The 24,028-nt window shown below is 35.7% G+C and overlaps 1 protein-coding gene across 2 annotated transcripts in view; it reads left to right on the top strand.

Moving 5' to 3' along the window:
- Nucleotides 1-24,028, top strand: part of DOK6 (docking protein 6) — a 368,735-nt gene that overhangs the window by 222,832 nt on the left and 121,875 nt on the right. For both annotated transcript variants that reach the window (XM_038525819.1, XM_038525818.1), the window contains exon 5: nt 1,849-2,038. In XM_038525819.1, coding sequence (XP_038381747.1) covers nt 1,849-2,038 — 190 coding nt within the window. The remainder of the gene's footprint in view (nt 1-1,848; nt 2,039-24,028) is intronic.

The following is a 24,028-nucleotide window of genomic DNA, read 5'->3' as shown; positions in this document are numbered from 1 at the left end:
GGAATGTAGAGGAATGTTTTACATTCCACTTTATAACAACAGTGTTTTACCTCTGCACAACAGATGCCACTGACATATGATGACTTCTAAATACAAAAGCTGAACTTCATCAAAAGGGTCTTGACCAAAGAAAAGAGGATTTCTATACGGGCATTATCTATATGCAGGAGTCATTCTGTTGGGGCCAACTTTCATTTATATTCTTACATGAGATCAAGCCCGTTTGATTTACTGCTTGTAATCCCCTTGAAGTGGGAATTGTGGTAGCAATGTGAGTGCTGTATTAAGTGCAAAATATTGAGATTTTACTTGATTGCACATAAGAATTTTAAGATTTATAGAAGATATATATACTTTTTATTGCAGATAATTAATGGGGCAGTGATCTTTCTGCATTTCTTCAGCTATTAACTTATCTTTTTTCCTTTCTATAGGAAATGAATGTAGAATCCATACACATATCAGTTATATGGGTCAATAATCTAAAAAATTGAATCACTATATTATTTTGATAAAAATATCTAGACCCTTGAATATAAGTATTGTCCATATGGTGACTAAATTTCAAGCTATCATGTTTAACACATTTAGAATCTGATTGTTGTTGTTGTTGTTGTTATTGTTGTTGTTGTTATTGGCATCAGCAAAGCAATACTCTGCAAGGTACCTGCCACAGAAAAAATTCTATTATACAGACAATTCCAGCTTAGTACCAGAAAACATTCAGTGTTTAAGATCATGACATTATGATGGATGATGGCACATTCCAAAACATATCAATCCTCTTTCAACTGCAGCTGCACCCTTATGCCTCTCAAAATCATTAATTCAACAGCACTGCCTTTAGAGCATGATTCACAATTAAATTCAAACTCACAAAGATGTATCTGCCAGTAATTCTTAAACTCTTTGTTATCATGACATTTTCTTAATAATTCCTCAATTCTTGTGGTGCATATTCATCATGGGATATATGTATTTCGTTCATAGAGTTAACCAGTATTTATTGATTACTTACTACTATAAAGCAAGAATATGGTGCTATGAATTAGTCCTATTTTCTAGGACACTTTATAGGTTGTACCAAGTTTTTTCCTTCCTGGAAATTATGAACTAACCTTATTTTTTATAAAGTGCATCTAATGTGTTTAAATGGGGATCAAAGCCTGCAGAATTTTGCAGTAGTTTTTGAGATACACAAAAAATTATAAAGCAAGGTTTGGAATCATTGCCTAATAATCAGATTTTCAACTATAGAATATCCAACAAATGGGAGTGGCTGTGTATTTTTATTTCGCTTACTAAAACACTATCAAATCCTGGAGAAGACAGTAATGAATATCTGTGATTATCATATGCTGAATTTGACTGTGAATACAGAATATTTTGTGAGTCAGTCTAAGTGTGCATTAAATACTTCATAACACAAAAGAAAAATTGGTTAAATTCTTGCTTAAATTAAATAAGACATTCCTTACCAGAGTTATGTATATGATATGCATTTAAGATTGTGTGAAGGAGACAGTAAATGTCATTTTGACAGAGACCTCGCTTAGCTTTTACCCTTATGTTTCCATTGTACAATTAACCATTTCACCCTCACCATAGAGAATACATGCAACACAAAGTATAGAATGAGTAAGTGAGAGAATGAACTAGTATTTTAATTAACCCATTTTCCCATACATCAAATGGGAAAGGGTAGTGTTTTACACGGTGTGTGATGTTCCCAAGGGACATGGTAAAGCTTTTTGAAGGCTGTAGGTAGGTATATAAATTAATACTTTGCTACCATAAAGAGGCGTATCTCTTTTCACTTAACTTGTTCCATTCTTTGTTTCTTTGCAGAGAGATTCAATGTGTATCTTATGCCTACACCAAATCTGGATATCTATGGTGAATGCACAATGCAGATCACTCATGAGAATATCTATCTCTGGGATATCCACAATGCCAAGGTCAAACTGGTGATGTGGCCTCTCAGCTCGCTGAGGAGATATGGACGGGACTCCACGTGGTTCACCTTTGAATCAGGAAGGTAAGCTCTAAGTGCCATAACCAACTGCAAGAGGTGGGTAACAAATAGACTCCTGAAAGACAAGTTCTGTTCACTAGTGCCTGGGATGATCACTGTTTTCAGAAAGGGTAGAAATCATCAAATATATAATTTCTTCTGATTTTTTTTGATAATCTGAAGAAAATGTGTTAATTCCCCAACAGGTTAATTACCCCATTCAAAACATGTCAGTCTTTTACACTTGTCTCAAACTAATTTCATAATTATTTTAACCATGCCATATCTCATAATATAATACAATGCTATATTTTTGGTGTATCCTATAATATTTTTGGTGCAATAGGATTCTCATGAAATTTAACATGTCCTGACTGGCATTATTTTTTTTGAGTTTTTTATAAGCAAAAAATTTTGAAAGGAGTTTTATATTAAATTACTTATATATTACTTTTTAGGTTTAAGATATGTTAATTCAGTATTCATTTATCCAGATTTCTATGTTAATAACATTAGTTAAGTGTAAATGTTAATTCGGGGTGACTGAAGAAATGTTGGCAAATCTGTAACACATGAAATGTATAACCCAGATTTTAAATAGAGTATGTCAAAGCAAATACACTGGTTTCTTGGTCATAGCATCTGGTTGGAATCCATAAATGTCTTAAACGAATGCCTGTCTCATAATCATTATTTATAGACACGAGTTTAGACATGAGCTTCAACCAGCTAAATGAATGTTTCTATGCAATGACCCGTTCGTGATGTTGTTGTCACGCATCCAAAACAAGGCCTACTTAGATTTGGGGATTCTATAGAAGAGATGTTTAATGTATCAGTCTTCACACTGGGGACATGATTTATACATTCTGGAAATGAATCTGTGATATTAGAAGACAGTGATAGTGCAGTTTTGTTGTACTTGATATAGCAATTTTAATTTCATAACTTTGTTCTTACAAAACTAATAAATACTTACTCAAGGTCATGTTCTAATAATATCCATCTAGGTTAGGCCAAGGCCATATGTCTTTTAAAATTTTAAGGAAAGGAAAAAAACCCTGAGCTGAGCTGAAGCTAATTTTACCAGTCTGGATCCTTTTGCACTAGGTCATATTAAACCCTTTCTAACATTGATTACTCAAAGACCTCCAATCTTTTTTTTTAAGATTTTATTTATTTATTCACGAGACACAGAGAGAGAGAGGCAGAGACATAGGCAGATGAGGGACTTGATCCCAGGACTCTGGGATCACAACCTGAGCCAAAGGCAGATGCTCAACCACTGAGCCACCCAGGTGCCCCCGAGTCTCCAATCTTATATTTACTCAGTGGCTCTGAGTTCACTCAGCTGTCTATTTTCAGTCTGCATAGATACTGACACCAATAATAGCAATCACATTCTAGATAACTATTAGGAAATAAAGATTCTCTTAAGAAAATGAATATTTTTAGACATATACACTATTTAAAAATTATGTGGTTATGAAAAAGGGATTATAACTTATTCCCTAACATAAGGCTTATGATACTTTTTTTTTTTTTTTCTGGATGTAAAAGTTAGTGTGTGTATAGAAAAAGTTATATTTTATTTTCATTGTGTAATAATATTACCTCCAACATTCTCTCCTCTGGATTTTTCTCCTAGGTATTCCTATTTTTCTATTTTCTCAACATAATGATTTGACACTTCTATGCATGACTCAATGCTCACCATGATAAATGCGTCACCCTCTGTCATCATACAATGTTATTATGATATTATTGACTATATTCTCTGTGCTGTACTTTTCAGCCCCATGATTCATTTATTTTATTTTATTTTATAACTAGAAGTTTGTACCTGTTGATCCCCTTCACCTGTTTCTCACATCCTGTTACCCTCTCCTTTCTGGCAGCCACCACTTTGTTCTCTGTATTTATGCATGTTTGGGTTTTTTGTTTGTTTATTTGTTTTGTTTTTTATATTCCACATATAAAGAAAATGATATGGTATTTATTTTTCTCTGTCTGACTTATTTCACTTAGCATAATACCCTCTAAGCCCATCCATGTTGTGCAAATGGCAAGATTTCTTTTTTTTTTTAGGGCTGAATTCCAATGCAGGGTGTGTGTGTGTGTGTGTGTGTGTGTGTGTACCACATCTTCTGTTTCCACTCATCTATGAATGGACCTTTGGGTTGCTTCTATATCTTAGTTATTATAAGTAATGGTATATTAAATATAAGGATGCGTGCATCTTTTTGAATTAGTGTTTTCATGTTCTTTGGATAAATATCCAGTGGTGGCATTACTGGATCATATGGTATTTCCACTTTTAATTTTTGAGGAATCTCCATACTGTTACCTGTCTATTCCCTCATATCAGAAGGCATCTACTCAGGATTTTAAATAACAAAGTTTTTTCATCTTCCTTTATAGTGGTTATGTACAATTTTCACTCCCATTTGTACCTGTCCATCAGTTTTTGCCAATTTCTTGTTCCTCCAAAGTCTTTATCAGGAACATACTAGCTCTACACAGGTGTTTAAAATGACATTCTTGACCAAAACATCAAACTACCTGACGTGCACCTTGGCTTATCTGACTGTCAATATTAATTGGTCTTCTATGATTTTGGTAATTTTTAATAATTTTAAGGTACATTAAAAAATAAAATATCTCAGAGTAGGTAAGGCCCATAATCCTCAAGGTTTTTCTGTTTTATTTTTGTTTTGGTATTTGTTTAGTTTTCTGGGTTTAGGAGATAATTTTTTCTACACTTTTTTTGTTTGTCAGAATAACTTCTTAAAAAATGGTTAATAATATCTAAAAATCATCTTGACACACATACTCCTACATACCCTAGGAATCAGAGAGAACTAGATTTAGATCATAGCTTTGTCACTTGTTAATAACTTAGCATGGGCCATTCAACCCCTCTGTCTTCTAGTTTTCTTTTTTTGTGTTAGAAGAATTTTAATCTCCACTTCCTACATAAATTTGGAGAGATTGAGCAAAGTTTGTGAATATAAAGCAGCATACAGCACAGTATTGTCACATAATGGGCATTTAAGAAATCATGATTATGTACTCTTCCTCAGAAATTATATAATTTGTTTATTTCCACTTTCTGAGTGAAGTTTCTACTTACCTCTAAAGAGCTCTATTAGAGAATTCTGTGAAGGTATATCCTTAGCCAAATACTGAGAGATAAGTCAAGCAAAAAGCTTGGGAGAAGCCAGTGTTCAAATGCTGGAGCAATTATTAGAAACTTGATGTCAAAGACTAAAAATCAGTGTTACCTGTCAAGAGTCATGAATTTGAGACAAAAATGGGACCTGGTGCAGCAAGACTTTGGGGGGAAATAAGGGGAAAATACTGAATGACTGTCTTTATGCTAACTGGTGTTTGGATGTAATTTTATGGGTTACTAGGTGCCTATTTCATTGAAGAATCAGCAAACATACAAGAACTCTCTAATTTACCATGTGTAATTCATTGGAATAAGTTACACTTCAATAGTTTTGCCTGTGGGAAAATCAGAGTGTAGGGCAATGAAAATCAAACTTCCTTATCCTTAAGTATATTAGGGAAAAATCTAAAAGAATCTCAGTAAAAAGCTACAAGAACTAAGAAGTGAATTTAGAGAGGTCACAGCATATAAAGTCAATAGACAAAAATCAGTTTTATTTTATATACAAGCAATGCATAATTGAAAAGGAAAATATTTTTAATATTTCTTATAGTGTAAAAATATGAAATATATATTGTTTTAACAAAATATATGTGAGAGCTGTACACTGAAAACCACACAATATGGCTGAGAGAAATTAAAGAACACCAAAATAAATGGAGCTATATATACCATGTTTGGGAAATGAAACACGCTATATTCATAACAGTCCTCTTGGAATCAATGTATAGATTCATTGTAATCTCAATAACAATCCCAAATGACTTACCTAAATTAAAGGACTAGTTGATTTTAAAATGTATTTGGAATTGCAAAAGACCTAGAGTATCTAAAACAATTTGGAAAAAACATTTTTGATGGACTTCCACTACCTGATTTTAATACTTGTTATAAAGCTATAATAATCAAGACAGTGTGGTATTGACATAAGGATAGACCTAACAATCATTGGAAAAGAATGAAAAGTTCAAAATAGACACCTACTTATATGACCAATTTATTTATTTATTAATATACTATGATAATTCAATGTGGAAAAGAAAAAAAAAATGGTGCTGGAATGACTGGATACCCATTAAAGAGAAAAACAAACAGCTCTTACCTCAGGGCCCTGGACTCAATTGTGCCCAGTTCCTCTCCAGCAGTATTCATATGTTGAAGTCTTAATCCCAAGTGTGAAGGTATTTGGAGGTGGGGCCTTGGGGCCTTTGGAAGACAATTCAGTTTAAAGGAGATCATGAGGGTGGGGCCATCATGGGAGGATTAAAGTCTTAATAAGAATAAACAGCAGAAAGCTTGATCTCTCTCTTGCCATGTGAGGAAAAGGTGGCCATCTACACGACACAGAGTCCTCACCAGACATTGATCATGCTGGAATCTTGATCTTAGACAGCCTCCAGAACTATGAGAAAATAAATTTCAGCTCCTTAAACCCCTTGTCCATGGTATTTTTTATGGCAGCTCAAGCTAATATACTTCACCATACCCTCCCGCAAAAAAAAAAAAAAAAAAAAAAATCTCCAAATGGATATAAACTTAAATGTAAAAGCTAAAATTATAAAATTTATAGAAGAAAACATTAAAAAAAACTCTAACCTTGAAATAGGCAGATGTTTCTTAAATACTAGACTAAAAGCACAATCCAAAGAAAAAAATATTGATAATTTGGGTTTCATCAACATTAATAACATCTGCTCTTCAAAAGACATTCTATAGAAAATGAAGGGGGAAACAAAGAAAAGAAAAAGTCAAGCCATAGACCAGGAAAAAAATTCACAAATCCGTATCTGATGAAGAATTTATATTAATAATTCTTAAAGAACTCTTACAGCCCAAAATAAGACAAATGATCCTTTAATAAAATAATAAAAAAAAAATGTGGACAGGTTATAAAGGAAGATACGCTCATAGACAATACAAACAAGAAAAGATGCTTATTATCATCATTAGTCTTGAGGAAATATAGATTGGAAAGGGTGTGCCTGGGTGGCTCAGTTGGTTAAGTGGTTAAGCATCTGCCTTAGTCTCAGGTCATGATCCCAGGGTCCTGGATGGAGCCCCAAATCAGGCTCCCTATTCAGTGGGGAGTCTGCTTCTCCCTCTCTGTCCTCCCCGCCCCATCCACCCACCACCCCCCCCCCCACCCCGCTGCTTGTGTGCACTATCTCAAATAAATAAATAAAATCTTAAACACACACACAACACACACACACACACACACACACAGAGATATCAGTTTATTCTCTCCCCTCTATCAAAAGACAAACAAAACACTGACCCTGTCAGGTGAGAAGGAATCACTCTTACTCTGTCTCATTGCTAATGTGACTGGGAAAAAGAACACCACTTACAGTAATAGTTTGGCATTTTTGTGTGTGTGCCACATGACAGAGCAATTTTACTCCTAGATATTTACCTACCAACTGTCCCCCAAACAATATACAAATACTTGCGTTGGGAGGGTCAGAGCAGCTTTATTCATAACAAACACTGGAAAAATCAGGGGCACTTGGGTGGCTCCATTGGTTAAGCATCTGCCTTTGGCTGAGTCATGATCCCAGGGTTCTGGGAGTTGGGCTCCCTGCTCAGTGGGGAGTCTGCTTCTCCCTCTACCCCTCACCCCTCTCATGCTCTCTCTCTCTCTCTAATAAATAATAAAATCTTTTTTTAAAAAAAGGGGGAAAAATTGGAAAATGGCCATCAATCCGTAAATGGAAAGACAAATTATAATGTAGTTATACAATGAATACTACCTACTGGTGACTCACTACATAGGTAAACCTCAAAAAAATTATTCTAAGCAGTATGTATGATTTCATTTGCAGAAAATCCTATGATGAACAAAACATAATTTTTAGTGACAGCAAGCCAATCAGTGGTTGCCTGGGGTTGAGGTTGGGATTGGAAAGAATGGACTGTAAAGGGACAGTAAGGAAGTTTGGAGAATGAAGAAAAATGTTGGGTATTCTGATGTTCATCAAAAAAACATGGAACTGCTTACCAAATGTTAGTAATATTATATGCAAATTATACTCCAATGTTTTCAATGTGAAAAAAAATTGTGGGGAAAAAATAGAACATTAATAGGTCTTCTGTTTTATATGCTTTCATACCATTTGGATGTTTGGCAATGACCATTGTTACTTTTATAATAAAAATACTTCTTCTGGAAGGAATGGAGCCAAGGAAGGAGAGAGAGCCTCAAGCATTGTCTGGACAGGGACTCTTGAAACTGTGAGATATAACTAGGCTTTTTTTTTTTTTGCTTTTTTTTTTTTTTTTTTTAAGATTTTCTTTGTTTATTCATGAAAGACACAGAGAGAGAGGCAGAGACACAGGCAGAGGGAGAAGCAGGCTCCCTGTGGGGAGCCCAATGCAGAACTCAATCCCTGGACCCAGGATCACACCCTGGGCCAAAGGCAGACAGACGCTCAACCACTGAGCCACCGGGGCACCCCTACAACTAGACTTTTGTTGTAGAGATACTACAAGGTCAAAAATCTGTTTTGGTAACCTGGCCAGATGTTATACTTTCTATATTCTCTATGTAAATCTCTATTTTTAACCCTTAGTATTGAGAATTTGTTTGGATACCTATCTTGTCTGATTAAAAAGTCAATACAAGCTTTTGAAAGAGATGTTGGAAAGAAAAGCTTAAAATCACTCATAATTTCTTCATTTTAAGATTACTGCTTTTAATATTCTGATGGACTTCTTTCCAGTGCATTTTAAAATCAATGCAAATAAAGATATTTATCCTTTGTTTTCACTTATTATACTGAGAGGTAATCTCTGAGTCCTTTAAAATCAAGATTCTAATGGCTGTATGGCATCTGAACATATGGCTTTGCCATCATTAATTTAACATTAAGAAGTTTCCAAAATAAACTATTATAAATAAAACCACGCTGACCATCTGTGAAAAGTTGTGCAAATCTCTGATTATTTCCTTAGCAAAGCCTTTGTAAAGGCTTAATGGGTCAAAGGATGCGAATGTTTTCAAGATTCTTCACGATATAGCAAATTGCTTCAAGGGAAGTAATATCAATTCATACATCTTCTAATGGTACAGAAAGAGCTCTTCTTAACCCTATAACCACAAGCTTTAAGATGATGATTTAAGATGTTTCTATTTTGATCAAGGACTTTGATATCTCTTTTTTTTTCTTTTCTCTTTTTGTTTGTGTCTTTATCTTTAAAATTGGAGGTCTGTCCTTGTATATACTGTTCATTTTTATTTTTTTCCTTTTCTCAATTTGGGTGTCCTTTGCCCTTTAATAATTGGACTACTGACCATTATTCTATGCATCTATTTGGTAAATTCCAGACAATCCTGCTCTTGTTAAAGAGAGTCAAAGGCAGAAGTTTTGCCTATGCTTGATCCAAGATCCAAGATAAAAAAAAAAACACATTTTATTCCCTGGGTCAGGACTGGGAGTCAGGGAGAGAGGGGAGGGCACAGATGATGAAGACAACTTAAAGGACAGATTGGCAGGTGAGACCCAGCCAGTCATTCTAGTCAACCTTGAAGATCTGCATTTTCTGGGTTTTATTACATTAGCTTTTTGCAGAAAGCATATTATTTGGTAAGCAATTTTTAGCCATTTGTTTATACTACTGCATGTACTGAAAAGTAATAAATTGGATATGTCAAATACTCCTTTTGTCACTGACAGGCTTTTTTCAAATGCATTGTTAAATTCCACTATACCGACAAAACATAAAAATAAACAGTAGGAGAGGACCTAGATCATTCTTTCTGGAGGAAAATATCTCACACATCCTCATAATTATAATCATACACCATAAACTTCAGGGAGCACATGGCAGGTATGAGAAGAGAAAGAAAATAAGGACCAGGAAGCTTTCAATGGGAATTGTCCCTGGAGAAGCATGGTGTCTGGGAGATGAATTCATAGTCTCATGCCAGCTTAGAGCAATCGCTCTTTTACCATAATGATTGTAAGTTTGCATTTTTAGAGTAAAAGACAACCAATCTGCTATGCAGCTAATTTTTTTCTCAAAAAATCAGAAAAGATATCCAGACCTGCTGAGGAAGTCATAGGATTCATGATTACGTGCAATTTTATCCTGTGGAAGACAGAATTATGTTTTTAACTGCTGATGTGGTATCTTCAGTTCATACAACCTCATAAATATTGTAAGCAAACATCAGAATGGGTTCAAATGGCTGCATAACAAAATTCAAGTGAGCCCTAAATCCTTTTTTATAAAGTTATTGTTCAAAACTTAACCTCCCTATTCAGCACAATGCTTAATATAACAAAATAGGTGCTCAAAATTTGTCTTACTAACTTTGATAAAAACATCTTTATTTAGAAGCTTAGGACGAAACCTGATTACAGATTTTAACAATTGGAAATGTAAAACAGTGCTTACTACAATACCATTTCTTTGGGAAGATGGTCAATGGAAGCAGTTCCTTGTGCTATAATCAAGGATTCTGTGATGTCACAGGTAGACATAATTTATTCCTAAACCTTTTTGTTCACAAATGCAGAGAGAAATCACTCTTTGTCTAATGCATCACCAATTAGTGAAAGGGAAAAGTAGGACAGAGAGCTCTTAAAAAAACATCAAACCATGATCTAAAAAATATAGATATAAATTAAACTGTATCGAAATTTAAAACTTAGCTCCATAAAAGACACTTTTAAGAGATAAGACAGTTCTGGAGAAAAGATTTGGAAGTCACATATTTGACACAGAACTTGTATCCAGAATTTGTAAAAAAAACTTCAAAATTTAATAAGAAACAAACCACAACTTACAATTTAAAGAACAGGCAAAAGATTTGAGCAGACATTTCATCAAAGAAGATATATGGTTGACCAATAATCACACTAAAAGATGGCAAACCTAATTAGCATTAGGGAAATACAAATTAAAACCATTATGAAATATAACTCTTGACTTATTATTATGGCTAAAATAAAAGGAAAAATCTGACAATACCAAGTACTGACAAGAATGCACAGCAGGTAGAACTCTCATATTTCTGTTAGTGGAAATGCAAAATGATATAGCCATTTAGGAAAACAAGTTGGCATATTTTTATGTAAAATTAAACATATATATCTCATATGACCAAACAATCCTGCTCCGAAGTTATTTCCTCAAGAAAAATAAAAATATATGTTCATTAAAAAAAAAAAAACCTGCATATGAATAGCCATTTTATTCATTATTGCCCAAAAGTCAAAAACCAAATGCCCTTTACTGAATGGGTAGGCTGTGGTAAACCGATAAATAGAGTGATAAATCCACAGATACACAAAACAAGATAGGTGTATCACAAATGTATTATTCTAAGGGAAAGAAACCAGATCCAAAAGACAGCATACTCTGTTATTGTATTTATATAATATTCTAGAAAAAGCAAAACTATAGTGGTAGAAAATAGACCAGTGATTGCCAGCAGGTGGAGTGCAGAGAGGGGTTGACTTCAAAGCAACAACATAAGGGAAATTTGGGGGATGATGAAACTGTTCTTCATCTTGATTCTAGTCGTGGATCTGTACTCTATACATTTGTCAAAACCCATAGAACTCTGTAGTATAAAGAATAAATGTCACTGTATGTAAATTTTAAATTTAATTTTAAAAAAGAAAGAGTTTCTCATGTATGGTCAAATGATGTTTTACAAGGGTGCCAAGACTTTTCAATAGGGAAAGGATAGTCTGTCTTCTCATAAATTGTGCTAGAAAAACTAGATATCCAAATGTGAAAAAAATAAAGTTGACCCCTTACCTATCACCATATACAAAAAAATTAACTCACAATGAATCAAAGACATAAGTGTAAACCTAAAAACTTAAAACTTTTAGAAAAAAAAAAAAGAAAAATCACAGCTTTGGATTTGGCATTGATTTCTTGTATATAACACCAAAGGCATAGGCAACAACAACAACAAAAAAGACCAATTGGACTTAATGAAAATTTAAAGCATCTGTGTATCAAAAGATAATATAAACAATAAATAGAATAAAAAGTCAACTCACAGAATGAGAGAACATAATTACAAATAATACCTCCAATAACAAATTAATATCCAAGATCTATGGGGAACTTATAAAACTCAACAACAACAAAACAAAACAATATTTTAAATGAGCAAAGGACTCCATAGTTCCCCAAAGAATATATACAGATGACCAACAACTACATGAAAAAATACTCACAATCACTAATCTTTTGGGAATTGCAAATTAAAACTGCAGTAAGATTCACAACCATCAGAAGTGTTGTAATTTAAAAAAAAAATTGGAACCCTGCATTCTTGATGGGAATGTAAAATGGTAGATCCACTGTGGAGAACAGTATAGAGGTTCTTCAAAATATTATAAATACGATTGCCATATCCAGCAATTATACTTCTGAGTATACTCAAAAGAATTGATAGTAGGGTCTTAAAGAGATATGTATACACTCATATTCATAGTGGCATTATTCACAACAGCTAAAATGTGGAAGCAAGCACTGTCCATTGATGGATAAATGGGTTTTAAAGACATGAATAATAATTCAGCTTTTAAAAAAAGAAAACGCTGATATCTATTCCAACATGGACGAATCTTGAGTAAATTATGCTAAGTGGAATAAGCCAATCATTAAAAGATGAATGCTAACTGATTCCATTTATATGAGATATTTAGAGTAGCCAAAATCTTAGAGAAAGAAAACAAAATGGTGGTTTCCAGGAGCTAGGTGAGAAGCAATGAGGAGTTACTGTTTCAGTAATACAGGGTTTGAAATTACAAAATGAAAAGAGTGATGAGGATGGATGGTGGTGATGGTTATACAATATTATGAATGTTTAACACCAGTAACTATATACATAAAAATGATTACAATAGCCAACACATATTGAAGAAAAAGAACAAAGTTGAAAGACTGACAGTACCCAGCTTCAAGACTTACTATAAAACTAAAATAATTAAGACAGTGTGGTCTTAATGAAAGAATACATAAATAAATCAATGGATTAGAATAGATAGCCCAGAAATAGATCCATATAAGTACAATCAACTAATCTATGACAAAGGAGCAAAGGCAAGACAATGGACAAGGAATTTACACACTCCACAAACATTAACTCAAAAATGGGTCATAGACTTAAATGTAAACTGCAAAACTGTAAAACTCCTAGGAGATACCATCAGAGAATACCTCAGTGACCTTGGGTATGGCGACGACATTTTAGTCACACCAAACACAGGATCTATGAAAGAAATAATGATAAACTGCACCTCTTTAAAATTAAAAACTTAATATTCTTCAAGAGACAATGTCAAGAGAATGAGAAGACAAGCCACCAACTGGGAGAATGCTTTTTCAAAAGATACATCTGATAAAGGATTATTATACAAAGAACTCTTAAAGGTCAACAATAAGAAAACAAAACCCAATTGAAAAATAGACCAAAAGACCTTAACAGACACTTCATTAAAGAAGATATGCAGATAAGCATATGAAAAGGTGCTCCACATTATATGTCATCTAGAACATGCAGATTAAAACAACAATTAGATATCACTATACACCTATTAAAATGGCCAAAATTCTGAACACTGACAATACCAAATGCTGACAGGATGTGGAGCAACAGGACACCTCTTTCATTGCTGGTGGGAATGCAAAATGGTACAACCACTTAGAGAACAATTTGGCAATATCTTATAAAATTAAACATACTCTTACCATCCAATCCAGCAAGCACATTCCTTGGTATCTACCCAAAAGAGATGAAAATGCTATGTCTATACACAACCTTGCACATGATATTGGTAGCAGCTTTATTCACATAACTTCCAAAAGTTGGAAGCAACCAGGATGTCCTTCAGTAGGTGAGTGGATTAAAAAATATGTGGTATATTCAGACAGCAGACTGTTTTTCAGCACTGAAGAGAAATGAACTATCAAGCAATAAAAAGACATGGAGAGACCTTAAATGGCATAGTAGTAAGTGAAATTTCACACTGCTGACTATATGATCCCAACTGTATGGCACTGTGGAAAAGTAAAAACAAAATGACACAGTAGAAAACAGCAGTGGTTGCTAGTGGTTAGGATGATGGACAAGCTAAGCACAAAGCATTTTTAGGGTGTTAAAAATGCTCTTGGTGATACCATATTGTTGGAATCATGTTATTGTATATTTGCCCAAACCCACAGAATGTACAACACCCAGAGTGAACCCCAATGTAAAATATAGGCTTTGGGTGATTTTGATGTGTCAGTGTAGGTTCATCAATTATAACAAGTGTCCCACTCTAGTGGGAGATGTTGCTAATGGGAGAGACTGTGTGGATGCAGGAAGGATGATGGGGAATCTCTGTAGCTTCCCCTCATTTTTGCTGTGAGTCTACAATTGCTCTAAAAAATTGTCTTAATAAGAAAAATTACATTGTACACATTAAATATATACAATTTTTACTTGTCTGTTATACCTCACTAAAGCTGGGAGGAAAAAAGAAATCTAGTATCTGGAAGTGTTGAAATATATTTTTGTTCTGTATTCTACAGTAATCTAATACCTCATTGGTACCAACATCTATTGGTAATTGCTGCTGGAAACAAAAAACATTCACTGCCCAAGTATTTCTTTTGACTTGCATCATGAAACCTGAGATGTATTAGTAAAGTTATATTATAATGGAAGAACATGTGTTTTGCAGCACTATTAGATTTGGGTAAAATATTGATCCTTCTATGTATTAGGCAAACTGATTTTCATCCTTGGTTTTTATACCCCTCATTTGTGACAATAAGGAAAGGCATACCTATTCTGTAGCGCTTTTTTGTATATGTAAGTGGAGCTACAATTTTAATTCTCTTTCCAGATTTTTGTTGTGGGAGGCTTAACATTTGTCTAAAAACTAGATGACTTGAGTGCACATGTATCAATCTGCTGTTTTTTTTTTTTTTAAAGAACAAACTATTGCAATTTCAAAAATGTGAAAAATTTAACATTCAAGTCAGTGGTAAGTTCATTCTTTTGACTAATGAAGGACTAAAATATTTTCATTTGTATAGGGTTTTGACAGGACTGTAGCTGTTTACTTGAAAAATAACCAAAAAAATAATAATTAAAAAAAATTTAAAAGGAGAAAAAAGAAAAACCATTTTAGCCCTTCCTTCTTCCAGTCCACCAGCCTCCCAGTGTTGTGGGGCTATGAGTGTGGTTATCACCATCATGAAAATAAATGAACACCAAATTGCAAGATTGATCTTGAGTGATGCCTTAATTCACTTTGAAAATTCCTCTTGAAGGTTTCAGAAATCGGTCAAAGTACCATGGATAAAATAGTGATATGTGCGTGCATCACTTCCAGAGGAGACCACTTTTCCAGATAGAATCGCTTTGTATGTTTATATTCAGCACATTTGTTAAAATACAATCTCTGTTTAGTAATTACACTCTGCAGCTGAAACCGCAAAATCACAGTCTGTTGTCTTAGCTTTCTTCATGGAAGAATGTTGATTTCTTCAAAGGAAGAGACCTTTTCTGATTCTCCCTATATTGCCTTGGACGGTGCTGTGAATGTAAAAATAGGTGTCTGCTGAATTTAATCATCCTTATATACGTGTTTCATCTGATAGCTTTCAAAGCCCTTATTTCAAAGTATATTATTTCATTTTATGCCCATATCACCATAGAAGGTGGGCATAACAGAAAACATTTTTATCAAGTTTTCATGGATGAGGAAATCAAGTCTCAGAAAAGTTAATAAAGTGTAACTGAGGTCACTTGGAAAGTAAGTGGCTGGCAGATGCAGAAGTCTAGCCTGAGTTGTCTGATTCATGCTCCCATGTTTTATCACACCATGATTGCTCAGGGAACAATGATCTAGTGCTATGATCTGAATGTCTGTGTGCCCCCAAAATTCATGTGTTGAAACCTAACCTCCAAGGTGATATTAGGACGAGGGGCCATTGAGAGATGATCAGGTCAAAAGCCTAAAGGAACCCTTCATGAATGGGATTTACTGCCCTTATAAAAGAGACCCAAGACAGCTCCCATCCACCATATGAGGACACAGTGAGAAGACAGCCGTCTATGAACCATTAAGTCTTACCAGACATCACATCTACCTGTGCCATAATCATAGACTTACAGTCACTAGTACTGTGAGGGAGAAAAAAAAAATTCTTTTGCTTATAAGTCACCCAGTAGATGCTGTGCTGCTACAGCAACCCAAATGGATTAAGACCCCTAGCTACTCTATTTATTTGAAGTTATTAGGCAAGTTAAAGGATTCGTTTTAAGATATTTTTGGCATGGCCTAAAAATCACTCCTGGTTTTGACCTTTATCTGTCTTCCCAACAGTCTCTGCCTACTTCCTGCTTCTTACTCTGAACTCCAGCCCCAAAAACTGGTTAATAAAGAACCTCTATGCTTTGCTCATGCCATCCATCCTCCCTGAATGCCAGCCACCTGCCAATGTTTCTTCACTGAACCTGTCCTAAGTTCCTAAAATTAGATCCCCTACCCTTTTGCTTGGATGGTACTGCCCTCCACATATTTCCTGCTCCCCTACATTTTCCAACATTCAGTGTCTGGGGAACCTTATGACCAGTTCCAACAAGGGGCTATGGACAGATAATATAGGCTTTACTTTTTGATGAGGGTGCTGTCTTACTTACCCCAGAGAGTTGTTCAGAACCAAAGTGGATTAGCAGGAGTGAGAAGTTCCTGTTGCATTAAAACCACTGAGATTTTGTTTGTTATTTAAGGATAAATCTATTTGATCCTAACAGAAATGGATAGCAGGAGAAGTGCTGCAGTAATAAATAGCCTTAAAATATGTAGCAGTAAAACAGTGGTTGAACAGGGGTGGAAGGGAAATGTTATGGCCACTGGGAGAAGGATACCATGCAGGGCTAGACATTTGGTGGAATTCTTGCCTCTTGGTATAATTTGTGATAACTTGCTAGGCTGATTGCCTGTCTAATGAGCTACTAGATAAGGACAGATTTGTAAGGACAAATTCAAATTAAAAATAAGAGACTTCATTCTCTCTGTTGAAAGTGGGGAGAAGCTTTACCTGCCTGCCTTTTTCCTAGAGTATTGACTTTAGAAAACTCATCATTGTAGGTACTTCTTTCTCTCTTTGAGATATCTATATAAATTCTGTTGAAAACTAAATAGGTCTTTTGTCAGCTTTGAAGACCCTGGAGTACCTTTCCTAAGAACTCAGGAACCAAGTCTTTGAAATATAAATACCAAAGGAGAGAGTGCCCCTAGCTCCCAGGTTGTATGAGAGGGTAGGGCCCTAATGTCGATGGGCACCTCACTGCAGAACTACTTTCTGTCATAAAGCTGGGAGAAGCTTGTTTTTCCTCTGGATGAAGCCCAGTAGCTGACATACCTGGTCACTCTACCAAGTGAATCTAGGATGAGCTGTGTATGACAAATGGTGCTATCGGGTCCTCTCCTTTAAAATGAGTTATTATCTTAAAAAAAAACAAAAAAAAATAAAATAAAATAAAATGAGTTATTATCTTGAGAACATGTAGGTAGTGGGTTTTATCTGCTTGAATTATAAAAGGGATCAGATGTTTTTCCATCTTTAAAGGTTCTCAGCCAACTGCCTGTGATGTGCATCACATTCTGGTTTAATATGTATATAAATAAGAAGTGTTTTTCTTTCTCTACTATGCTTGTGGAGAGGATTTCTGGATTGGGAGAAGATTTTGTTTTTCATTCTCTTTCTCAACACCTAGGGGGAGAAACTGGAAAACAAAATGTTAATAGTGTTTGTTGGCTGGCGAGGTACTGTAAAGAAAGGATCTCAGGAAAAAAAAAGTTGAGAACTTGCAAGCAAAATTGAAAAAGATTTGAAAAATTCAAAACCTTGCAGAATTGGAAAAGATAATTATGGTGAGTCACCAGGGAAGAGGAGATAAAAATTAAGAAAGTCTGTTTGCGTGACAACAGCAAGTTGAGACAGCCTCAAGGAAAAGCAGATTAAGTGTGTGGTCTCCACCCCATTTGCTAAAACCTCTCAATTGACTATGGTGTGTCAGGGTAAAAAAAAAAACCAGCTTAAGGGGACATTGCCTAGTATAATCTTTTAATTAGAAAAAAAGAATGACCAGGGGCTCCTGGATGGCTTAGTGGTTGAGTGTCTGCCTTTGTCTCAGGTCCTGATCCCAGAGTGTTGGGATCCAGTCCTGCATCAGGTTCCCTGCATGGAGCCTGCTTCTCCCTCTGCCTGTGTCTCTGCCTGTCTCTGTCTCTCATCAATAAATAAATAAAATCTTAAAAAAAAAAAAAAAAAGAAAAGAAAAGAAAAAAGAAGAGAATGGCCCAGGGCAAAGAATTAAGTATGTGTTACTCTTAACTTGATATGGTCAAGGTAGCACCTTTGTGGGTTTTTTTTTTTTTAAGATTTTATTTATTTATTCATGAGAGATATATATATAGAGAGAGAGAGGCAGAGACACAGGCAAAGGGAGAATCAGGCTCCATGCAGGGAGCCCAACGTGAGACTCAAACTCAGGACTCTGGGATCACATTCTGAGCTGAAGGCAGACATTCAACCACTAAGCCACCCAGGCGCCCCAAGGTACCACCTTTACATAGAAAGACTTTTGGGAAAGCAGAAACAAAATATTAGAGCCAATCTGAGAAGTGTGTCTCAGACAACACTCCAAGAATAGTGGATTTTGCCTTTGGTAAATGTGATCAACTAGAATTAAATATATAAGAAACCTAGGCATATTTTTGAGAGTTTTACAGGACAGAAAAAAAAAAAAAAACCTGAACTAAAGATATTTATGACTTTTTTTTTAAAAGATTTGACAATAATCAGCTGTCTCCCATAAGCTTTGCAAGGCAGAAAGGACACTGACAAACATGCAAAGCCTCGAGGGGAACATTTCCCCAGTGTTTAATTCAGATAGGGCCAAGGAGGGTAATGGAAAAGGAGAGTTGTCCCAGGCAGAGGACAGCGCCAAGGAGAAGGAAGCATAAGCCAGTGATTCTCAAAGAGCAGAATGAGGGTCGAGGATCCCTATGAGCCCTTAGAATAAGGATCCTCCGGATCCCTGGTAAGTGGCATTTCAGAAATCCCCACCAGGTCTGCCTTGCCTCTGTCTCATCTTCTTTCTGTTTGTGGGGAGTGTTTGCAGTGGGAGGCTTCCTGGTCCTCTAGAACCACTGTTCATTGGGTCAGAGTGGGTAGAAGGAGAAAAATTCTCTTTAGGTCATTCTTTTGGAACTAAAAGTCCTACTGATGCAGCTACTGTGGCACATCGTCACCTGCGGATTCTGGATTTTGAACTAGAATCAATGGCTGAGTGGGGTGCTTTTTGGTTTGTTGGGTTTTTTTTGGTTTTGTTTCTCTTAGGGAAGGATTGAATGTGTAGGAAGAAGGGAGAAAGGGGATCTGTGCTGACCAGAAGAGATGATTGTGGCAGACAGTCGTGCTTACCAAATATCTACCTACCCTCCTCAATTTACCTGTCCCTTTGCAGTTAGGGGAGGCCGTAAGAGACAGTATTCTCCACCATGGGCTGCTAATGGAAGTAGCATGAATTGCCTCTATGCCAAAGTATTTAGATGTCTTGTATTAGTCAATTAGGGCTGCAGTACCAAAATGCCATAGACTGGGTGGCTGAAACAATAGAAATTTCTTTCTCACAGTTCTAGAGGCAGAGAAACCCAAGATCAAAGTGACAGCTGATTTGGTGCTTTGTGAGGGCTCTATTCCTGGCTTGCAAGTGGCTGCCTTCTCACTGTGTCCTCACCTTGTGCAGAGGTAGGAAGAAGAAACAAGTTCTCTGGTGTTCTTATATAGGGACACAGTAATCCTATTGGATCAGAGCCCCACTCTTTTGACTTCATTTAACCTAAGTACCTCCAGAAAGGTCCTAGCTCAAATACATCCACATTAGGGGTTGAGGTTTCCACATATGAATTTATGGTGGACACATTTCAGTCCAGAGCATGACTGCTAGAGAATTTTCCTACCTTTTTAAGTACTGTGGCAACTGCAGTGGTCTACTGTTGAGATGTCTGAGCTACAGGACATAGCTTGAGTGAGAAATCTATCTGTCTTTGCTGTGTTAAGCCAATGAGACTTGAAGTTAGCATTATTATTTTTTAAAGTAAACAGCATGAATCAATCTATTTTCCTAATACAAAACCCTTCTGTGAATTCAGGACCCACTCACTAAATCTTTTATTAGAATTTCTACATTATGGGATCCCTGGGTGGCGCAGCGGTTTAGCGCCTGCCTTTGGCCCAGGGTGTGATCCTGGAGACCCAGGATCAAATCCCACATCAGGCTCCCGGTGCACGGAGCCTGCTTCTTCCTCTGCCTGTGTCTCTGCCTGTCTCTCTCACTGTGTGCCTATCATAAATAAAAAAATAAAAAAAAAAAAAATTTAAGAATTTCTACATTATGTTATAATCATTGGTTGATCTGTCTCTCCAAGTATCCTATGAGCTCATTAAGGCCAGAGATTATGTTTTAGCCATCGGTTTCTATATTTCTTATCAGGTATTTGAAGAATGATTGAAGGAATCCCAGGGAATAAATGAGGCATTTTTAATGTCATGAAAATATTTAAATCATAATGTTCAATTGAGTTTCAGTTACAAGGTATAGGAAATAGGGAAGGCCTCCTCCTTACAAATTTGCATCAGGGATATATGTGATACTTAAAAATCATGTATCTATCTAAATTCTTCCTATAATTCCAAAGAAGTAAAGCTAAGACAAAGCCTTTTAGGAACTTACTGCCTTTTTTTTTTCCTGTGTCTAATTTAGTAAATCTCTTGCTACTATAACACCGGGACTCATTTTTTCCCCTAGGAGAAAGCATTAATTAAATGACTTAGGAAACTGTTCTTATCAAGAAATGGAGGCTCTGATCTTAATTTTTGCTCCATTAACTTTAAAGTTCAATACATTTTTATTGAACCCACACATACTTAGTGTGAATTGCTTTTCATTAATTGGTCTATCGGGATCCCAATGACAGTTTTGGCCTTCCTTTTAGGTTTTTTTATTCTCCTTCAGAAAGTTCCTAAACTTTAGTAATAGTCATTAAATCAAGGAATTATTGCTGGAATCAAAGGGATAAAAATCAGTGGAGAGAGATGTGAAGCTTTGGTTTGATCTCCTCAATTGGTGGCAGGTTGCCACCAGTGAGACTTGCATTTCACAGGAGACTACTTCCACCTGGATTTATTAGAAAGATTGGACAATTCACTTATTAATTATTGATCCATTCATTTCAAAAAATGCACACATTTTCACTTCTGAAGCTGAGGTATATTTTGTTACTGTTATGACATGTTACAGTGAATGAATAAGTGAATAAATGAGTGAGTGAATGAATGAATGAATTCACTTATTCCCACCAAATGATGGTAGCGATGTCATTGCCATTGCCTGCATGTGCATAGCCCTGGTGTTGGATGCCCATATTTTCTTCACTTCTACTGAAGTTATATGCATTGTTGGTGGTTCATTCCTTGAGTTTAATTGCAAATCTTCAAGGTATCAGTCAAGAAACCTTTTAGGACCATTTGAAAAAAGAACATGGGTCCTTGTGCTGTCTAAAAGCTTACTATGAACACCTTCTGGTAGATAAAGTATGTATCAACCAGCATAAAACTTGTAGAATAAAAAAAAAAAAAAAACTTGTAGAATAGGTGTCAGTGGTTTAGAAGAAAATCTTCAAGTCAAAAACAGTATACCCTTCATTGAAGAAATGTTTAATCACTACCACTCTTGGTGGCAAATTAAATTATCTTTTATGAAAAAAGAAAAACAAAGACCATTGATAATTGTAGGTTGATTCATAACTGTTCAACTCAGTATGTATAAAAGTTTTAGCAATCCCTTAGCTAACATTTTACTTATATTTTCTTTTTATGCATGTGTTAAGAGTAATGTACGATAATCCATCACAAGTGAGCCCAGGTCTTTCAACACATACAAAAAAACTTAAGTGACAGAAAATCCTTTATATGAGATTATAATTGGCATATTTTCCCCATAGTGATAAATAAAATGAGGAAGGGTCTTATAATCTTTAGTGTTCTATGTTTGACAGAATATGGTTATTACTGAGCCCACATTATATGCCAGGCATTGTTCAAGGTGCTTGGGATAACTCAGGAAGCAAAGGTCCCTGCCTTCATGATGTTTATAGGTTATTTAGGCAGGACAGTAACATTATAAACAAATTAGTATAAACTTATTGAGAAGTTTTATGCAGGAAAAAAACATGGTAAAGGGAGAGGCATGTTGTGAATGGGTGCTGTTTGATAAAGTGGTCAAACAAGGTCTCTCATATAAGGTGATATTCCAGGAAATAGCCAAAAAAAGTGAGTAAGAAGCTTTGTAGGTAGTTATTTGAGAAATAAGATTCTTGGCTAAGGGTCTTAAAGTTTGGCTAGGGACAATATTATACTTGCATGTTTAAGGGACAGTAAGTGTCACCAGAGCAGAGTGAGGGAGTTTAGGAGATGATATCAAACAAATACTATGGGCCAGGCTACATATCACTATCTCTTACTACCTTTTGGATTATATTAAGGACTTTGGGTTTTACTTTGAATGGAATGGGAAGCACTGAGGTATTTAGGTCAAGCATGATACAGTCTCACCTGTATTATGAAAGAGATTGCTCCCAAAGTTGATTGGAGACTAGACCAGGGAGGTAAGGGTGGAAGCAAGGAGAACTATTAGGGTTCTATAACACAAATCCAGGCAAAAGATGATAGCCCAGAGGTTTAGCAAGGGAGAAGAGGGGAAGCTGCCATATTTAAAGTTAGAGTCTCAATAGATGTGAAAAATGAGAAAAATATATTTATATTAATCATATATGACTTGAAGAATTGGTCTAAGCAATGAAAAAAAAATAACAAATTGCTACTTATCATAACACAGAAAAAAATATTGGGGGGTGAAAGATTGGGTTGAAAATCAGGAGTTGGTTTTCTGGCATGGAAAGTTTGAGATACCATATGACATCCAAGTGGAATTTCAGAAGGTGGCTGCATATATATTTCTGGATGTGGGAATAGAGTCCTAGATCAAAGATAAAAATTTGGGAGTCACCAGCATCATGTACCCAGGTGCCACACTTAGGGAGCACATACAGATAAAGAAGAAAACATACAAATATCCATTACTTACTCCTGGAGCAAAAGTTCTTCAAGAAGTAGATTATATTAACCATGTTTTTTTGTTTGTTTGTTTGTTTTTAATTTTTATTTATTTATGATAGTCACAGAGAGAGAGAGAGAGAGGCAGAGACATAGGCAGAGGGAGAAGCAGGCTCCATGCACCAGGAGCCCGGTGTGGGATTCGATCCCGGGTCTCCAGGATCGCGCCCTGGGCCAAAGGCAGGCGCCAAACCGCTGCGCCGCCCAGGGATCCCCGATATGAACCATGTTAAATGCTGCAAGAGAATGACTAAAATGAAGCTTGAGAAGTAACATGTTGTTTTTGCAAATCAGAGGTCACTGATGGCCTTCGAAATAACTGTTTCCATGGAGGAGTGAGGACAAAAGATTGGAATAGGTTCAAGAGAGACCAGGAGGAGAGAAATTGGAGTCAGCAAGGACAGGTGACTCAAGATGTTTTGCTCTGAAGATAAGAGAGTACTAGTAGGTAGAGAGAATGTGCGGTTAATCTTTTTCAAAGATGCAATATATTAAAAGCATTTGCATGCTGGTGAGAATCATACTATATGGAGAAAAGAACAATAAGGCAAAAGGATGAGAGAAATGTCTCTAAATTAGTATCTTTTGAGTTCATGAGAAGAAATGGTATCTATCGAACAAGTCAG

This window comes from Canis lupus, chromosome 1, assembly GCF_011100685.1.
Source record: "Canis lupus familiaris isolate Mischka breed German Shepherd chromosome 1, alternate assembly UU_Cfam_GSD_1.0, whole genome shotgun sequence".
NCBI lineage: Eukaryota > Metazoa > Chordata > Mammalia > Carnivora > Canidae > Canis > Canis lupus.
Note: the sequence above shows the minus strand (reverse complement) of the source record. Positions and strands in the feature narration are given on the sequence as shown.